Consider the following 20,445-nt stretch of genomic DNA (forward strand, 5'->3'; position numbering starts at 1 on the left):
TTTACAATGTTTATATTACAATATTTACATAAAAATATTTTTATAACAATCTTGTTTGTAAAAATATGTATCTTTTATATTTAACACTAGGTTAAATAATAACTCTAAAATCTTAACATAATATTGCTGTTCATAGCTGATGAGTCAACTTTGTCACCCGTTATCGTTGCTATAAATGAAGAGAATTCAGAAACAATTTCTTGATATCATTAAAAAAAGCGATAGGTAATATAGCTAATAGTATATAATTCGGTCTTAAAATTAGCCTCTATAAATATTTTAAAATGTGCTTTTAATTACACATAGAAAGATGTTGAATGATTTTATTTAGATAATTTATTAAATGTAATAAAAATATTACAATATAACATGAAATAAAACAAGTATAAAAATACAGTGCCTTTAATATAGTCACAAGTAGAAATCAACAACGTGTTTAATCGTTATATTTAAAAAAGCCGAAAGAGGAATAAATAGAACAATATTTTAATTTCCAACTTCTTCAACATTAAAATTATTATTCTCAATCTTTTGTTTAATGGAATTCAATATAATTTCCATCGTTGTGAATCTTCTTTCCAATTTCTCCAATTTATTGAACATTTTTTCATTATTTGATTCCTGACCTTTCCTCAATAGAACATCTTTAGTCTGTTTCATGATATACGAATCCATTTTGAAGGTAGGGAACACCTCGCTGGAGTCTTTATCGGATTTTACATTGTGATAAAACAAAATATCGTACGGTTCCACGCTCAATTTACCAGTACTCAAGTAAGTTGGAAAGAGAAGAACTTTCCGAACGAGGAACGCTAAGGGATTGTATTCAAAGCCATGCAAGAGACCATAACAAATTGAACATTGTGTCTTGCGTGTAAAAGGTGCTGGAACAACCAGATTTTCAATATGAGAAAGAACTTGTATCCTAGAAATTAATCCAACTAATTCTGCCTTCCCGAGGATCTTTGCTGTGTCGCTGACTGCCAAACCGTTCAGTAAATTGAACAAAACTATCACGATGAAGAAGATGAAGAAGGTGAAGATAAAACGGCTGAGAATCGGATGCGACACGAAGACAATCTCATTGGAGTCGAATTCTCCAGTGATCATGATGATGGTTTTGAACAGAGAGTATCCAGGATCTAGAAAGTGCTTCTTATCATCCTTAAAGACGACAAAGAAAGCAAACGCGAAACCTACGACAAGAAATACATAAAGTAACAAAAAACGTACGAAGTTGAAAGACACCTTTTTGAACATCTCGATACCTGTGGACATTCGAGGATGCTTGCCAAGTAGGATCACCATTTCCAAAGCAGATAGTAATATCACAATAGCTGCAACTTGCATAGTTGCATCGCTTAAAATAACGAATCCTAATATTATCAACGCTATTTCGATCCAATTTTCAAAACTAGATACATAATGGCACGGCGATGAGAATAATTGAAGGATCTCCCTAAATGCAAACAATGCTGTTACGATACCAGTGAATATATGCAGAACGTAGATAGAAGTTGATCCTTTTATCTCCTCGTTTATCTGTACGCTCGAGTTCGCAGATATTTGCGAGTCTCTCATGATATAAGTGACCTGCAGAATGTATGTATTCAACAGAAGATAAAACAAAATGTAAAATGCTAAGTTTAGGTGCAGGATATGTCTTATTCGATGCCATTTTAGATATAAGAAAGAAGATAACAGAGGATGCTTTAATATATGTTTTAAGCCATTGTTGCTAGCGATGTATTGAAAAACATCCATTTCTCGTCTGTTCTGACTAATTGTATTTTTCTGTTGACTCATCGTGTAAGGGATGTCGTGAGGTACTAAACATTTGTAGTCAAATTCGATTGTATATTCGTTTGTTCGTTTTTTTCTAGCTTGTATGCAGTTATCGAAATATTGGGATAGGGTGGACACGGAAATATCTTCAACTGGTGGAACGCCGAAATTGTTCATGTGACCGATGTAGCTTCCTTTTTCAAGTAGCAATGTCACTGCCTCTCGACAGTCAGCCCTGGCTGCATAATGAAGTGGAGTATTTCCTTTGCCTATGTATTTTTAAATAGATGCTTGATTAAATAGATCTAAGTATAGAAATACATGTGCGATATATATATGCAACACTTACTATCTGTGCACCGAACATCCACGTCTTCTCTTTCCAGGATCAGATTTAAACATTTCAGTCTATCATCCATGTTTCCCGACTCTTCTTTATCCGGTATACCAAGCTCTATGCAAGCCTTCAACAGTAAGTCACTCGTAACATCAACATCAGTCTCCAATATCTCACGAAGGATATGTGGCAAGCCTTGTTCAACCGCTAAATTCGCAGCTTTCTCCAAGTTACATCCAGTTCCTCTTGTTTTTTTCAATAATGTAATAACCGCATTCTTGAAGTTCCTTTCCACGGCCATTTCAATCAGGTCCTTCGCTACGTTATTCACCGCCTCGTTTTCGACAATCTCCAAGCATTTTAAAAAATTTATCTCGTCATTAGCGTTTAAGTAATACTTCAAGTCATAAACATTCACGCCTTGTTTCTCGACCGAGGGTAACTGAATATTTGGCAGCTTCTTCTCCAACACTTCTCTAGTCGTTTGATTGTTATAGTCCTTGTAAGTATCCAAATTGAGGACATGTGTGGTTTTTTCCAGAATCAGGTTCACCATGTCTTTTTGACCCTTCATTGCCGCCATATGCAAAGCGGTTAAACCTTTGTTATTGGGAATATTGGGACTGGCGCCTTTTTCCAGAAGCAACGACGCGCAATTCAGGTCATTCTTTTTCACCGCCATATGCAGAGCCGTTTGTTGCCCAGCCTCCAGGTTTGGATTTATTGTACGTTCGTCCAATAATATACTGAGGACATCCGTATATCCATTTTCGGTAGCGAAGTGAATCGGTCCACGGTTGTGGGCTTCGTTCACCCTGTTTACCTTCGCACCTTTTTCCAATAGAAACTTCACGAACTCCGGGAGACCATTCTTGCAGGCAATGTCCAAGCAAGTTTCGTTCGATCGATTCGGATAAGCATAGTTTACGTCGATGATAGCTGGTTGTTTTTTTAAACTCTGCTCAACAAGGCACTTGAAGTGTTTAATGTTCTTGGTTCGTAGGTAGTTTAGGAGTAGCCTGTATATGGTTTGAGATTTTGTAGAATTCGTAGTGTAATCATGTAGAAGGTGCATTTCCAAGTTTTCCTCCTCAGGATCCATATTTAGGCCTATAAATAAATCATGTACACTATTAACATCAAAATGTCTCATTAATAAGTGTACAAAAATTGAGTTTCTTCATTAATCTGAAACTAGAATATCTTTAAACGCCCAAAGCATACATCTGATTATAATGTACGATGCAGAACGAGACTAAAGAAATAAACCAAAATGGAACATGAAGTAAACACGATTACCCTACAAGTTATTTTATAAATCGAAATGTTCAGGTACAGAGTGCTGTAAACTTTTTCTTGAGAATGGCTCATAAGTAAAGATATCGTAGCCCCTTTTATTTGTTAAAATATAATTTTAATATGAGTTTTGATGTATTTCGCTTTTGATACGTAAATGCCGATAAATTTCGTATTATACGTATGGAATAAAACAGAATATTGCACGACAAGTATGTCAAATATTCAACGTATAAGGAGTATAAATCATTACAATACAGTTCCAGCAATGATGTCATTTAACGTGTGCTTTACCGGAGTTAATAAAGATATCACATTACATTAATTCCTTTGCACGTATCTATTTCAGAAGTTTACTACTTATTGCTCATGATAGGTTAAAGGAACAATTCTGGAATTGTATTAAATTTATAATATTAAATTTAGAATGAATTTGAATATGTCAAAAGTGATTATTCGTTTCCCGAAACGCAGGCAGGATATTTATCATGCATGGAAGCGGACGTACTGTCCGGTTGCGTTTCCTGTCAGTAGCATTAATTCAAGTTCAGACAAACTAGGAACATTGACATAGGCGTTGTTGAATTGACCACTGCACTATCATTGTACTGAAACTGATGTTACAAGATTTGTTATCAACGATGGAATATCAAATGCTATTGTAGAACAGTGAATAAAGATAATTATCGTTATTGTAACATGCGAAAATAACGATTAAATCATAGGACATTGACTGAACACTTAATTTATTCATGTTTTATTAATTACTTTGCTACTATCGGGGCAGTGAAAACTCAAGTGAATCATGAGATGAAAGGTAAATAAGATAAATAATGTAATGTTATTCGTATCGAAGCAATCGATAATTTCATACGATACAGATCCGTAAAGGAGTAAAATAAAAAGTTATTCGATCGATTGTCTATATGTGTATTTATTGAAATTACACACTGCTGATCGAAGGATTGGAATGATAATATTTTATACGATAAAATTTCTTTTGAATTGCATCGTTCAATTTTGGAAAAAAGTGAAGTAATCTTATATGTCTAGACGGTAGTGTAAATATTTCAATCCTTAATTAATTAAATTAAAATTATTTTAAAATTAGTAAGTGAAATCATACAAAATTTATAAACTGTAATTACTTGTTTTACATTAAATTCATTGGTTAATTTAGAATCATTGGATTCCCTAAATTAAGATATAGCTAATTAATTCATAATCACACTTTTGTATTAAGCCTCCCTATATACTATTTAATACAATCTCAAACATGAACGCTATGGTATTAAAATCTCTATATGATCAACACAATAAATGGCGTACCTTGCAGCTTGTTGAGGCCCACTTGTTACAGACAGAGTATACCCGAATATATTTGAATGATCTATTGTACCAATAGATCACTAGATGACAAATGTAATGATGTAACACTTTCTATGAACAGGGATAATAAACTATACACCTACAACGATGATGCAAAGGAAACGAGAATCCCTTGACGATCTTGGTCTATCATACACACGACTAACTTGTTAGAGCCGCTTTTGCTGACCAGTTCTGTGCATCGTGATGTCAGCATAGCTGGGGAGAGGGAAATTATCAAGTGTCAAGCAGTACCCATAGCGGCTCTAGGGAATGTATGCTTCTCGTTCAATACTAATTGAATTGACGTATTAATTGTTAAACGTTAAGTCCTGAATAAATATTGAAATGTTTTTGGGAATTTAATATGATCTTAGATACTATGATATGGAATTTAGAAAACGGCAATTATGCAAAACAGTCTAATTGATGTAGTTAATCTGGAAAAATGATCAAGGTGTATAAAAAATAATGACTGTGATAAGATCCACTTTCAACATTAATAAGAAAATAGAAATATTTGCAATGTACAATTAAGAGTATTATCATATTAACATATTATACTACTAGTTTATTATATACTAGTTATATACTAGTCACAAGTGGGAGAATAAAAATGGGGGATTAAGATAATAATTTTTCATTTAAAAGAAGCTAATTCTAATTGTTGGGAAGTAAACATGTACTTATATAAATCTCTTCGAAGTTGAGAGACATAGTAATGTACTATTAATAGTTATTAATACATTTAATCGCGATTATGTTTGTCTGCATAGACGCGATGTTTTAAAGCACAATTGCAAATAACACTACATGTTTATCGATTCCTAATCCGTATCTATCCATATCTATCTACTCCTATATCGTATTAATTTTTTACCTGTGTATTTGACGACTAAGAGCGGAAGCATGTTTTACATTCACTTGTGTATATCGTCACTTAAAACGATAACGTGAGCCCCTAATTTTAGCTGACTTTTGTCCTGAGCACACAGGATACAAGGCCAAAAGAGTCGAGGATGAAAACCAAGACCGTTAGGGTGCGTGGGTTGCGAAATACAGTATATATACATTCCCAATAAAGGAGCCAAGGAGAGATCTTTTTATGTAAATAGATGACAGGTTGCTTTCTAAAATGCAGCTTTTATATCAATATCTTGTTACTTTCCAAGAAGGAATCGAGTTATATATCTTAATTTCTTTTGTACTTAAGTTATTTCCTCCTTTTCCTATAATACATTAAACAATGTAATATTTTTCAATATGATAAATTTGCAAACTAATATTTAAAACTATAAATTTATTTTTACTTTATCTCCAGATAATTTTTGTTAATTTTAGTCATATTCGTGTTTCTTATTCCTTATTGCAGTCAAAATTAACTTTCGCATTAAAAATTCGCATTAATCTTTTGCATTAGAAATTAATTTTTACTGAATTTCGTGGATATATAGGAAGGTAATCAGACTTAAAATAAAATCTAAGGTCCGTAACATAGCAATATGGTTCCTTTTTAATGTATAGTATTTTTCTTCGTGTTATTTAAATAAAAAAGAAAAATTCAAGGAGTGTCCAGTGACAAGGTTCGATTCCGAAAACAAGGGACCAAATTGGTTACTCGTTAAGGATAATCGCGGCGCAAGGGCGCATGCGCGAAATGATTCAAACGCAGTAGAGATTTAAGGATCGTGTGGTAGGGATAAACAAGCACATGCTGCGATAGCACTACGTTTAATTTAATCTTCAGTCGCTCAGAAACTCACGTCGGGTGCAGGTATCGCAATAACGAATCTAGTGCTTGTGTGTTTCTGTAATAAATATCTCTAACGCATTCGTGATTTGACCAGTCAGCTTGTTATTGTTCACGGCTTTCTTTGAGAACCCAATACGGTATTTCATCAAGCTATACATTTCGCGAAATCAAGGTAAGTAACAGATTTAACACTTTGCTTTGTGACAGCCAATCACATTTATCATACAGGTTGTAATTACAATTTAATAAAAACATTAGTTTTAATCTTTTGGGTTATGGGTTATTAAGTACAAACTAGGCTATTAAGTGCAAAAATGTGTAATTTTCAATATTGAATCATTTTGTATAGTGTTATAGCAGTACATACCAAATCTTTACTGAAATTTGTATTAAAAAAATTTTAAGAGAATAATCGAGATTTGATAAACATACTGTTAACTAATTAGGTGACGAACCGGTATTCTTGGATAGATTTCTAGAAACGTCAACCATCTTGCGTACATAAAGTTAAATATACGAACACGTATTTCGATATTAATGAAACTGTTTATGATGAAAATCTTATTATCAACGAACTTTATTAAAAAGTTGTTTAGTGTCAAATATAAATACGAAATATAATTCAGGATATTTAATTAGTTAATTACGTAGAAAATGATAAGTAATGTTAAACAATTAGTAGCTGATGGTCGATGATATAATAATTAAAATTTGGTAATTTCTATGGCAAAAATTAATTAGAAAAATTAATCTATTGGTAAAAATTTATCAGTGCTGGAGATGTAGCTTTTTCTCATGTAAATTATAAAAGGAGATATTTTTCTTAATTAATTAAGTTGTTATACATATGTTTAAAGGACTCACTCGGGTTATTGTACTTCGATGCGATGTGTCCGTACTCCTAGCATTTGAAGCATCTGGTCACCCTTGCTTTTCGTTGGTCAATCCGCACTTAGGTGATTTTTGTTTCCGCATAGAAAGCATCCTCGCACCCGCTCCTGCGCTGCTTCGTCGCGACTTGTCCTCTTGGATCTTTCTTCGACTCGTTTGCTTTTCGTCTTCGTATTTTCTTTCATAGCTTCGGACATGGTAAGCTTCTCTTTTAACTTTCGAATGTTCTTGGCGCCATACACTATCACTTTGTTGATCTCTTCGTCACGAATTCCGACGATGATGTATTTTATTATGGTCGAACTTTTCATACTCACTTGCTTCGCTATTTCTAACATCTTATAGACATACTCCTGGTATGAATCGGTTTCCTTCTTAGTTCCATGCAACAACTCTTTATGAACCTTGTACACGTCCACTTGTTGTTCAAATTCCGTACTCAGCATTTTCTTTGTTGTTTGCTAACTTGTACAACACCTTTCGTAGTCGACGAACAATATTGCCAAACCACGTAAAAGCTTCTTCGCGTATATTACGCGCTGCACATCAGTCCAATCGCAGAGATCGCACATCTCCTCAAACTCCGACAACTAGCTTTGCACATTGACGTTGTCGTCACCGCTGAACGTGTTCATGGACTCCTCCACGTCCCTAAATGTTAAAACACGCGCGACTTCTGCTGTCGACTCTCACGCGTGTTTCGAACAGATCGCGCTCTTCTTTATCTTCTTCTTCGTCTTTTTCGTCTTCGCCGTGCTGAATCTCCAAAACGATGAAAACTCTTCGGCGGTCTTACAATTTTTTCTTCTTACCAATTGTTTTTAATTGTCGTCTTTTGAGTTTCTCTTTCAATTCTACAACTTTCATCGTTTCAATTCGCGTTAACTTATCGTTAACAATGCACCTTTCTTCGACATCAACGATGGTGTCAGTCATGAATAATGATTCGACTTGATTTCAATCTGGTTTTCACAATCATTACACGAATAGTTCTGTTAAATGTTTCGTTTTCTATTTTGTTCGATCTCTGCTCGGGCCCCCAATTATAGAGAGTAGAAAAATCTTACACTTTCTCTCTGGTGTTTGAGCTCTCTCCCTCTCTAAGTTATTTATTATAAAACAGGAAACAATGGTTAATTAATGAACTCAATGCGGTGATATGCTATAACCAATACAACTTAAATGGGTGATTCACAATTCAATTTCCAATTTACAATTAACAACTCGTCTTACAACACTTCTCGACTCTGCACTGTCAACACTGTTCTCTTCGATTCTTGTTACAACTTTCATCTCTTCGACTCTCGTTACAACTCGTTGTACAACTCTCCTTGCAACTGATTAAGGCTGTCTCTAACGTTTTAATGTACACACAGATGTGGATGACCCATGGTCAAGTACACTTTTCTCAATTACCCCGTGTCGTAAAGGACCACGGGTATATGGCCCATCCGTTAGCACTTATATTGCTTTTTACTTGGGGTATACTATACTACTAATAAATAAATTCATTCTTAAACAATAAAATTTTAATCTACTACAAATCAACTTTGAAAATTGTATAACTTTGTCGAACACAATAATATCGTTTAATTTTAATAGGTAATTGGGAAAAAATACAGAATAGAAAGATTCACCGGTGTGTCGTCAAGGATATTTCGAGTTCAATTATATTAATACTGTAAGACTGCGTGAGACATCTTTACTGATGAGCAACTCTGACAATGAGTAATCCAAGCTGTAAACAAATATTATGTCACCGTGGTGTAATAATGAATTCGCCGCCGGTGACATTATAGAAGAACATAAATGGTGATTTATCTCGTAGTACTATTATTGCGTTGATAAAATCGGTGAATCATGTGATCGGCGAGATCGAATTGTACAAATACATAATTCATGATAAGCTATGAAAGGTAAATTGTCGCGGTATTTCATATGTAAACGATCATTGATCGACAAGACAAATAAAAAGGTTATTTCTGGCCTAAAAAATAAGTACTTTCCTCTTGTCCGATTGTCTAAAATAATAGCGAAAAGAATGATCTTAAATTTTAATCTTTATATTACGTAATGGAACTTTACTGTGAAAGCTTATAATTCGACTGCGGATTTGTATGCATTTATAAAAAGTTTAAAGATAAAAAATGTATAAAATGCATATAATACCTATTTAGGTTAAAAAAATATGAATTTGCGTAAACATCTACGGTTTGGCTACAATCACTTAATACCACAATCGTATAATTATTAGTAACAGACAAGTCAAGGCTTTAAGACAAATAATCATCAATTATACCCATACTATGAGTCCTTCGAATTGATTAAAGGTGTGAACAACAGAGTCTTCAAAGAATGTTTGAAACCCCTAATTGCAATATACAATACAGTCCCTGGTCAAAAAATTAGGACCACTCATAATTTTCAACATCCTTCGTATTTTTAGAAAAATTTTGAAGGTTTGAACATAATTTTATTACAGATTATATTAATTATTAATGTACCTCACACATACACATATTAGTAATTTATATATATTATGTATAACATCTTATTACTTTTTATTATGGCGAGTTTACATATATTATAGTTTACATGAAGATGATATTCCTATGCGTGACGAGCGGTTGAGGACCGAATACATGTTTATGTTAGGATATCAGTAACAAGTGATAAGTTATTGAGCGAATGCACCATTTGAAGTGTGATACTATTAAAACGGATCAGTCCGTTCAAGAATTAAGACAGACAGTTAAGTGAGAGAAATAAAAAAGAGAATTGAGCCTAAGTTATAAAAAATCGATATGGGAAAACACAAATTATTAATATTTATGTATGTTATATGTATGTGTGTGCTTTAGTAACTAATAAAAATTATTATTAAATTACATTCAAGCCTTTAAATTTTACTAAAAACACTAAAGATGTTGAAAATTGTACTTGGCCCTAATTTTTTGGTCGGGGACTCTAAAAGGTTATCCAAGACAGTGTAGACAAAAATAGTATCATTTGGTTCCTCATCAACTTTGTTCTATCTGTTCACTACTTTCTCTGTGTGTTTAAGCGAGACATTTCGAAATGGTTGAGTCCTTTCATGATCCGAACAATGGTGAACGATCTAATGAAACGCGTACATGCCTGTATGTAAATCCTTTGATTTGCATGCGTGTGTGGATGAAAAGATTCGTGGCGTTTCATCGTCCGAATACGGAGATGAAAGTTAGTTGATGATAGAGTTGAGCGTAGCCGGGGAGGAAACTGTGTGACTAAAGAGAAGTAATACTAATAGCATTAGAATCTTTTCTTAATTTGGTAGATAAAATCTATTTGAATTTTAACCTATTTTTCTTTATTCCACTTTCTGTAGTATGCCATATATAGTCAAGTCATAAGCCCACTATGTACGATTGATCGATAGTCACGCGTGTTTGCCATATTGGGCAAATCCGATTAAATGATCGATTCTCGATAATCGTCTTGTATAATTTTCAAGACGTAATTCGGTCACGTGACTTTCAACCTTTTTTCCTTCGTCGCATAAATAACGATTTATTCTCAATCTAGCTCGATTCTCGTGAATGTATTATCAATACTTAACTGATACTTATTACCATATTACATAGATATTTAAGAAAAAAGTGTTTTAATCCTAATTCAATAGTGGTGATATTACAAAGTCGGAGATTTAACATTATGTAACATGTATTTTACTATATACACGTTATATATTTATCGATGATTTGTGAAATTTAATAATGCTAATATAAACATATAGATGGATTCTCTAATATCCATTTACTTTGATGATTCTACAAAGAATATGTTTGTCTGTATTAGTATTATTAAATTTCGTAATTTTATTCTAAATTTATTATGCGATGTAACACCCCCATTAACCATAAATATAAATCATAATCTTAATGATGTTATATATATTTTAACAACTACATCCCAAAATCTATTTTACATTCTAGATACGACATATATGCAATAATAAATCACGTAAGTTTCCATAATCCAGATTAACTGAAAGATCGTACCACTTACAATTATTAGAATATCGTTAGTACATGTGTATGGAGTAACAAAATACTATAAGTAGGTCATGAGTCATCCATTTGACCTGCATTTGTTTGACTTGTTTGAACGCTATACAATTTGTGATATTCATGCTTTATTCAGTTCAATGTCGAATGGTGGGCGATTCTGGATACCTACCATGGACATATTCTTATATGGTTGTTCGTGAGTCGTTTCTTTCGTGGCCCGACTTTCGAGGTCGTGTTGATTGCACGATTCCAAAGGAGGCTCTTTGATTATCTCATGGAAAAAGGCACAACTTTTCGATGTATATTATGCATATATTAATTGCCCTTTCAAAACGAGATACCAATTATTTGTCTATTTCATATTGTGCAGAAATCAACGATTTTGATTACATAAATACTCCAAATATTGTTGTAGAATATTCTATTCTTTAAATGACGTAAATGATAGGAGAAATGGTACGTGGTTTCTTAAGGAAAGATCTTAAAAAAAAACCGTAAAAAGCTGCGATTTCCAACCGTAGCTCATAGCAACGTTAACTGATCTCTTAAATCGTATTGCTTAAATTTTCATTATAGACCCAGATAAAAAAATTGTAAAAAGCGACCTCTGCTTTGTTCTTCGCGTTCCGACCAATTGCAATTTTTGCAAAAATTTGTCTACACATTACCTGGTGAATTAATTCTTCTGATTTCTCAAGAAAGATCATATCGTTTGGTTCAATTTCATAAAAGTTACTCGATTTTAAAGGATACGAATATTCATATGACTCAGGATATGTATACGATAAAGTTCTATACTTTGTATTCCAATCTTGTTTCATCAAGCAAAAAAAAAAAGCATAATATATTATGAAAAAATTTCGCACGGAATTGAGACACAAATTTTTCAAACTTAAAAAATTGTTTAACAATGCGATGGAATTAAAGATGATCCAAAGAACGCAGAACAGTACAATGAAAAACGATCTGAAGAGCGCACGTGGAGAATTAGCTAATCTCTAAAACCATCCTAATTCTAGCCGTGCATTCTTAGAATCTTCTTTCTTCACTCGCAAGCCATATTTTAAGATAAACGTTAGTCACAATTTGATTCACAGCTAGCATATATCAGAATTATAATATTTTTCTGTACTATTTGTTTAATTTTCCAAAATCACTTAGATAAGTTTTAGCAGTTAATTCGAGTAATTGTTTCTTATATTTAGAGAAAAATAAAAAGTATATCATCGAAAACAAACATCGAAAATGGGTGGCATGACACAAAGACCGTGGACACCAACAAAGAGGCGAGGTCCTATCGCTGCAGAGTATAGTAGCCCGGGTCCTGCTTGTGTAACATTACCACCATTAATCGGTAATCTTAATTTTTATATTTAAATCTCTCTTTTGTATTAAAATTTATTGAACAAATTTTAAATATGAATCAAATCTGTAGGAAAAACTGTTCCCGACTCGAAACGAGGCAGAGCGCCCGCTTTCTCGTTTGGCAGCAGGTACGTAAGTTCTGTTACAAATTCCGCGGCTTAGTTCCCGAGAGAAAATTGTTTTTTTTTTTTAATTTAAATGAATAATTTTATTAAATTGGTATAATGATTGTGTATTCATCTTTAGACACGCGACGAAGAATGACAGTCCTGGACCGGGTCCTGGTCAATACAACGTTTCTGGGCTTAGTGCCAAAGGTAGATAATATGATCTACTTATTAATTTTTTACAACTTAACCATTTATTCCGAACTTGCCATTATATATCTTCCACTTATTCAAGTGTAAGTTCATCAATACTTTCGCCGCTATTTGATTTATTAATATAACATATGTATATGTATGTACAATGTACATGATAGCTTTGTCGTCTACAAAGAATTAACACGCTATCTATCGTGAACAGAAATTAAAGCTACAAAACTAAATATAAATACTGCTGTGTAAGCACGAAATGAATTCTACAGACAGCGGTATTCCGAGTTCTATGAAGTATCGATCAAACTTCAGAACAGTAATATCCTGCAAGAATGCGACTTTTAATGTACGTTATTCACGACATTCCGTTGCTTTTCTACCAATAATTCCTTCTTCTTGAGACTCTTAATATTGTTTTCTAATAACTTCTAATAACTTCTATTTAATTGTATGAGAATTGGATGATAAAATCGATTAAAAACATAATCAATATTTTTAAAAAACAAACTTATTTTCAAATTAATTTAATTTTTTACTACTTTCAAATTGAAGCAATCTTTTAAATTTATTATTTTCTAATTAAACCTCGTTCATATTATGTTGATGATAGAACTTGTTAAATTCTGTATTCATTTTTGCAGGAAAAGATGCTGCACAAGCATCATCGTTGCATGGCCGCACGAAATCCACGAAACAGGAAGTGACACCAGCTCCTGGCGATTATAATCCGGAAAAAGCCGGAAAGATTATTCTGGATAGCTCACCGAAATATTCATTCGGCATCAAAACGCAAACCGAGAAGATTAGTTGTACACCTGGTGAGTATTATAGATATACGTTAATATTTACATATACGTATATATGTAAATAATATTTTACATGTACGTATCCAAAATCCTTTGTTATCCTCCATAAATCATTATTTATAATCTTGTTTATGTAATACTTTTTGAATATCTTCATTAAAACATATTTATGATAAATGTCAACTTAATCACAGCACCAAATGATTACTGCACCGAAAAGGTGAATCTCGACAAAACCCCCGAATATAGTTTTGGGTTGAAACCTGTACTGGACAAATCAAGCGATATACCTGGTAATTAATTAAATCAAAACAATAAATCTTGCATCTGTACGACTCTATATCTTTACAAATATTAATTAAATAATAACTAATACAGTTATCTATTTTTTATATCTTGAGAAAAATGAGACTCACTTTAAATTATCTCATAAATGTAACAAATAGATGTACAGGACATTGTAAAATATGTCATGTCAGTCGAGCAGGAAACAATAAGGGATGATGAAAAGAATATCTTTTTTGTCTAATAAGCATATGTCTAAGTCGCGTTTCATTTCTTAGTAATTAAATCTAAAAGATTGGAATGTTAAACACCTGTTAACGCGTAACCCGCTATACATCAATCCGTACTATCGACATTGTTATCTGGAAAGATGCTCGTCGAAAGCTTTAATTAATTGGCAGTAAAGATTTTCATTTCTAGAGAGCGAGATTAGATATAAGTGCGTGTAGATTAAATTAAGCAAAACAGATTCCTCTCATCATTTACTATTATCTCTCGCTTGATTAACCAACATTGTTTAAACAGTCTGTACATCTCTTTCCCTACAGTTTAATAAGATTAAATTGGTTTTAAGGTAATTAAATCGATTTAAATGTGTATTTTCTAAATATATTTTACTAATAATTCTGCAACCTAGAATACTACAATAATTCAAACGGTATTAGAATAAAAAGAAATTTACAATAAATTAACAAAAAGTACGTTTGTCATGAGAGGAAAATGATTCCTTAGGAAGAATCGATGTCATGCTGAATAATCTCCATTGGTTATAGCGATTCGATCGCCTAGAAGTATTCTGAAGAATTCTGCGAAAGTACAGATATAAACTCGAAGAATAAACATTGTTCGATGTTTAGGTATTATATTTCTTGAATCTTTCCTTTAAATGACGACAATATTCTATCCAGCTTCTTATCTTACTTTTGCGATTGTAGCTTGGTGATCTTGGATTAATACACATTGCATCTCTGCTATTCGAACTTTTCTATCTTCTAAATTATTGTTGTAGTTTTTGCAAGTATGTAGAATGATGCAAATCAAAATGATTGGCTTGCAACGTATTTAATAATTGAACTGCATGTGTAGTAACTTGCACTTATGATATTTATTTGATATTGTATTACAAAATTAAAAGAAGAAATCTTTAAACGTAAATTATGTAGGAACTGCATTCTTTTGTAGATATTAATAAGTATCCTTTAAATTTTACTTTTATGAAATAGATTTTTCTTCTTTCACCGTAATCGTTTTGTCATATATTATTTTCTATTACTTTCGTTATTATTTGTTTCGCTAAAAAGAAAAATGCATAATTGAATTAAAATATATTGATTTTATTTATGATGAAATGAATAATTATTTGTATATTATGATATCAGCACCTGGTACATACTGTCCGGAAAAGGTAAGATTGAACAATACACCGCAGTTCAGTTTTGGACTCAGGCCTTCCCTCGAAAAACCGAGCGATACCCCAGGTAATTAAGGCAAACTTAACACGCTTGTTTAAAATTTTGTTGACCGAATTTAATTAAACCTGTAGAAGCATTCCTTTTCAAACATATTTTCTACTAATTGTTGTTAAATAACATATTGGAACCTAATGAATTTTATTGCAAATTCATGACTTGTTGTACATTTGTTCGGTCGACAAATCACGAATTTATTATCACAGCCGTGTAACTTTGTCTGTGATAATATGTAATGTACATTATTTACGAATTGTAGTATCACCAGCGCATGTCAATTTATTTTTATAGCACCTGGCACGTATAGCCCTGAAAAAACCAATTTGGATAAGGGTCCTCAATACAGCCTCACTGGGAAAGGACGAGTAGAAAAACCTGACAACACCCCTGGTATGCGAATTTTTACATACCATTGAAGTGTAATATTTTGATAACAAAATATTAATTTTGATTTGAAATAATGTATAACTAATGTTTAAAAAAGTTTCGTTAATGTCTGCATACAATGAAAGGTATTTATTTATAATTAAATTTAAAAAAATGATTCTTAGCGCCAGGTACATATTGTCCAGAAAAAGTAAAATTGGATACAACACCGCAATTTACTTTTGGTCTGAGGACACCTCTCGAAAAAATAAGCGACACTCCAGGTAATTGCATGAAGAATATAATTGTAGATTTTTATTGCAATTGTTACATCACATGCATCTTTTTTTACAGCCCCTGGTACTTACAATCCTGAAAAAGTTAATTTGGATAAGAGTCCCCAGTATAGTTTAAGCGGAAGACATTTTTATGATAAAATAGACAATAATCCAGGTCTGTAGATACAAGCTTGGAATTTGAAAAATATATTTCGTATATTAATCTGACTTTTGAACGAAAATTAATTTTAATAAATTAAACATTGTGTTGGAAGAAACAAATAGTAACTTTTATAAAAAAAATTAGTTTTATATGTAGATTTTTAAGTTTTAAACATAAATAAAGAAAATCAATTTTTAGCACCAGGAACTTATGCACCTGAAAAAGTAAATCTTGATAAGGCACCACAGTATAGTTTTGGAATAAGAACACCTCTTGATAAACCAAACACTAATCCAGGTATAGTTATTATAGCCACTCTACTACTATTTTTGTCATTAATTTTTTTTGTTAGTTTACAAAAGGATTACTTTACTGCTTCTGTGTATTATTCTCCTACAGCACCTGGAGATTATTGTCCAGAAAAGGTGAACTTGAGTAAAGGTCCAGAATATAGCTTAAGTGGTAAAGGATCTTCTGAGAAACCAATTGATAACCCTGGTCAGTACAATCAGTTTTCTCTTTATTTTGTATTTACTTAGTTTGCTATCTTGTTACTTAATTACATAATAATTTTTAATTAGCATTTAATTCTTAGTGAATATTTAACATTTTCTTCTATCATAGCACCAGGTACGTACAGTCCTGAAAAAGTAAATTTAAGCAAAGGTCCACAATATAGTTTGTATGGAAAAGGAATTTCAGAAAAACCAAACGATAATCCAGGTGAATTTTTTATCTTTTTTTTTTTAGATTTTCTCAATAGTTTGATTTGTTATTTAATATATTATTCTTTTAGATTAATGTCTTCTTGTATTTAATTTTTTCAATAGCACCAGGCACTTATAGTCCTGAGAAAGTAAATTTGGACAAAGGTCCTCAATTCAGTTTATCTGGTAAAGGTTTACCAGAGAAGCCTAATGATAATCCAGGTGATTAAAATAAAAAATTCAATCTTCCCATTTCCTTTACATAACAAGATATTAGCAATGAATTAATCCTACAACAATTGTAGTAAAGAGACTTAGATATTCTACTTATTATCACAGCACCTGGAACATACAGCCCTGAGAAGGTAAATTTAGATAAAGGGCCGCAATATAGCTTATCAGGAAAAGGTACACTGGAAAAATTCAATGACAACCCAGGTGAATTTTATTTAGTGCAAATTGCAGCAGCTTCTTATTTTGGAAAAGTTGGTTTAGATTTTAACATTCTGCAGAAACAATTACTAATGATTTGATTGCTTTGGTAGGCCCTGCTGATTACTATCCAGAGAAAGTACTAAATTTGGAACATAAACCTTATTTCAGTTTTGGTAATAGAAAGCCCTTGGAAAAGCCTAGGGATACACCAGGTAACGGTGTTGACTAACAAATTATTACTAAACTACCGCAAGGCTAGATTCTAAAACAGTTCTAAAACAATTAAAAACATTTCATGCTTCTGATATATGGTGCAATTTTTAATTCAAAGCATGTTAAAGCTTCAGCTCTTATATTTTTTTCTTAACTTCTTTTTCGCTTACAGCTTTATAACTGCTGTATAACTTTATTTTAATATTTCGTTTTTAAAATTACAAAGTGTTTATGAATTTCACCTAGCATTAAAAGATGAATTTCATATACCATTTTAAATTTTGCAAATTGTAAAAAAAATCTTATTGATGATATTTACAGTTACAACATTACTGAAATTGTTTTTTCAATCACATACATGTTATAATACTGTGCTATAATTTATAATAGCTACATAAGGGAATATCATTTTACTACATCTTTTTTACGATTGCATTAGTATTCCTTTCTTCCATTTTGTAGCTCCTGGTACTTATTCTCCAGAAAAAGTCAATTTAGATAAATCGCCACGTTATTCGTTTGGTTTAAAAACATCTTACGAAAAAACTGGTGATATACCTGGTAAGTAATATTCGTAAAAGTAAATAATAGAATTTATAGAACGTTTATGATAATGCATAATAGTCACTTATTTTGATATATTAAAAATTTAGCTCCAGGAAGTTATCATCCTGAAAAGGTAAATTTGAATAAATCACCTCATTATAGTTTTGGAGTTAAGCCTGAAGTACGTGAAACGGATTCTATACCAGGTATGGTAGTCTTTTAAAATTTATTATATTTTGTTCATTTTGTGTATTTGTTCAATAGATTTAATATTTGGTTTAAAGGTCCAGGTGAATACAGTCCAGAAAAAGCTATGCTTTTATTGGAAAAAGCATTGCGATTTACTTTTGGTCTTAGAACAAGTATAAATAGATCAGATGATATTCCAGGTAAATTTACAGAATTTGTTTCTTTGTTTCCGCTAGTTTATCTTTTCTTTGCGTAGTTATACAAATAATGTCTATTATTCAAAATGCTATATTTTTTTTGTATATAAAGTGATTATTACTTTCTAAGGAAAATATATGTTTTTACAATCTAACATCAGTGAAGTCGCCGCTATTTTTATTCTGTTTCAGCTCCGAATGTTTATAATATTCCTTCTGCTCTCGGTGGAACAAAGGAAGGAAACAAAAAAGCAGCACCGGCTTACTCTATCTCTGGTAGACAGAAAGTTTCTACAGATGATCGTGTTTTAGTTCCTGGACCTGGAACATACGAAGCTGTTAAACCAGATGCAATCAGAGTGAAAAGTCCTGCTTATAGCATAAGTGCCCGCTATCAGCTGCCCGATGATCATTCCCAGATTCCAGGACCTGGAGCTCATTGCCCAGAAAAAGTACTTCTAATTTCTTCCTACTTATTCAAAAACTAAAAAACTCAAAAGTTTCAGAGCTTGTTCAATAGACATCACTTAATAAACTGTATAATTATTTTTGAGGGTATACATTCAGAAATCGCATCTATCTGACGTTCGAGTTGGATGGATCTCAATAGTATATATATCCCAACATAATATCAGTATTCGTGAAAGTTCAGAATAAACTATGTTGTAACTAATTATTTATGTTTATATCTAAAGAATATCAGTATTCTGACAAAAAATACTTTTAAGATCCTAACTCGATTTCAGAAAAAGTGCACGACTGGACCAGATATTAGTTTTCTTATGATTATTAACTTTTTAAGGAATACTCCTATAGCGGTAAAAACTAACTTTTACAGGTAATTCTTGACATTCCTCCAGCACATTCATTTGGTATTAGACACTCACCATATATATGCAACCTGAAGGACGTCGTTTATTAACATAAGAACCTTACGCGACTTGGCTTTCATCGTCATTGAAAGAACAGACCACATACAATTGATGCAACAATAACAATATTTTATTGTGAAACAGTAACTTTTCATGCGAACAACTGAGTTCTGAATGCTTTGCTAAAATGACTACAAAATATTGTTTAATGTGTAATTAAAATATTGGTATAACTAACTGTTCAAATGTAAGAAGAAAAATATATTTCTATATAAAAAAAAACATACATTTAACAATTTTATGTATATTACAAATTGTGATAATGACGATATTAATTAGATGACATCTTTCACATAATACTGATATCAAATGAAATAGTAACCTAGCCTTTCTATTTTTTCATGTATACTATATTTATTTCAAAAATTTGACGAAATAAATATTCTACACATTAAACCTACTTTATATGTACAATTCAGCCCTAAAAAACGATCAAGGATATTTTGTAATAAATGGTATAATGCATGAATTAAAAATAACAATTTATTTGTATATATTTTAAAACTGTTTGTTATCTAAATATTTTATAACGAGTAACATTTTTTGTCGAAATAGATATACATCCTATTTGTACCTAACTATAAAAAATAACTGACCTTTTTGTTGTTAATTTAAAGACAAAAATTATATAATTGTTTTTGACTTTGTATTATTAAAGGCATATTCCCTCAAATACAATAAAGGTAAAAATTAATCTT

General features: G+C 31.9%; 2 protein-coding genes across 5 annotated transcripts; one reads left to right on the plus strand and one right to left on the minus strand.

Annotated features, from left to right (window-relative positions):
* Positions 1 to 32: 32 nt before the first annotated feature.
* Positions 33 to 4,952, minus strand: LOC117234352 (transient receptor potential cation channel protein painless). The gene is made up of 3 exons (XM_033495510.1): positions 4,748 to 4,952; positions 2,135 to 3,232; positions 33 to 2,054 (listed from the first exon to the last, which is right to left on the minus strand). The coding sequence occupies exons 2-3, from the start codon at positions 3,222 to 3,224 to the stop codon at positions 487 to 489; spliced, it is 2,658 nt and encodes an 885-aa protein (XP_033351401.1). The 5' UTR covers positions 3,225 to 3,232; positions 4,748 to 4,952; the 3' UTR covers positions 33 to 486.
* A 1,558-nt stretch (positions 4,953 to 6,510) lies between these two features.
* Positions 6,511 to 20,441, plus strand: LOC117230168 (mucin-1-like). 4 transcript variants are annotated; one of them, XM_033487304.1, is made up of 21 exons: positions 6,513 to 6,711; positions 12,685 to 12,833; positions 12,915 to 12,972; positions 13,091 to 13,161; positions 13,803 to 13,979; positions 14,162 to 14,260; positions 15,632 to 15,730; positions 16,013 to 16,111; positions 16,273 to 16,371; positions 16,442 to 16,540; positions 16,727 to 16,825; positions 16,928 to 17,026; positions 17,153 to 17,251; positions 17,359 to 17,457; positions 17,575 to 17,673; positions 17,781 to 17,882; positions 18,346 to 18,444; positions 18,537 to 18,635; positions 18,714 to 18,818; positions 19,008 to 19,267; positions 19,654 to 20,441. In XM_033487304.1, exons 2-21 carry the CDS (start codon positions 12,725 to 12,727, stop codon positions 19,735 to 19,737), a joined length of 2,154 nt encoding a protein of 717 aa, XP_033343195.1. In that variant the 5' UTR covers positions 6,513 to 6,711; positions 12,685 to 12,724; the 3' UTR covers positions 19,738 to 20,441. The 4 variants fall into 4 exon arrangements, with proteins under 4 accessions (XP_033343219.1, XP_033343203.1, XP_033343195.1 ...); XM_033487328.1 differs by lacking the exon at positions 19,654 to 20,441 and having other exon boundaries at positions 6,511 to 6,711; positions 18,694 to 18,818; positions 19,008 to 19,256; XM_033487312.1 differs by lacking the exon at positions 17,153 to 17,251 and having other exon boundaries at positions 6,512 to 6,711.
* The last annotated feature ends 4 nt before the right edge of the window (positions 20,442 to 20,445 follow it).

This window comes from Bombus vosnesenskii, unplaced genomic scaffold (genome assembly GCF_011952255.1).
Source record: "Bombus vosnesenskii isolate JDL3184/JDL3185 unplaced genomic scaffold, Bvos_JDL3184-5_v1.1 scf7180000013262, whole genome shotgun sequence".
Classification (NCBI taxonomy): domain Eukaryota; kingdom Metazoa; phylum Arthropoda; class Insecta; order Hymenoptera; family Apidae; genus Bombus; species Bombus vosnesenskii.

Excerpts from the sequence above, each read along its gene's own strand:
- LOC117234352 (XM_033495510.1), bottom strand. The coding sequence starts at position 3,224 with ATGGATCCTGAGGAGGAAAACTTGGAAATGCACCTTCTACATGATTAC. Across the intron at positions 2,055-2,134 it reads GGATGTTCGGTGCACAGATA|GCAAAGGAAATACTCCACTT; the intron begins GTAAGTGTTGCA and ends AAAAATACATAG.
- LOC117230168 (XM_033487304.1), top strand. The coding sequence starts at position 12,725 with ATGGGTGGCATGACACAAAGACCGTGGACACCAACAAAGAGGCGAGGT. Across the intron at positions 17,674-17,780 it reads AAAATTCAATGACAACCCAG|GCCCTGCTGATTACTATCCA; the intron begins GTGAATTTTATT and ends TTGCTTTGGTAG. Across the intron at positions 17,883-18,345 it reads AAAGCCTAGGGATACACCAG|CTCCTGGTACTTATTCTCCA; the intron begins GTAACGGTGTTG and ends TCCATTTTGTAG.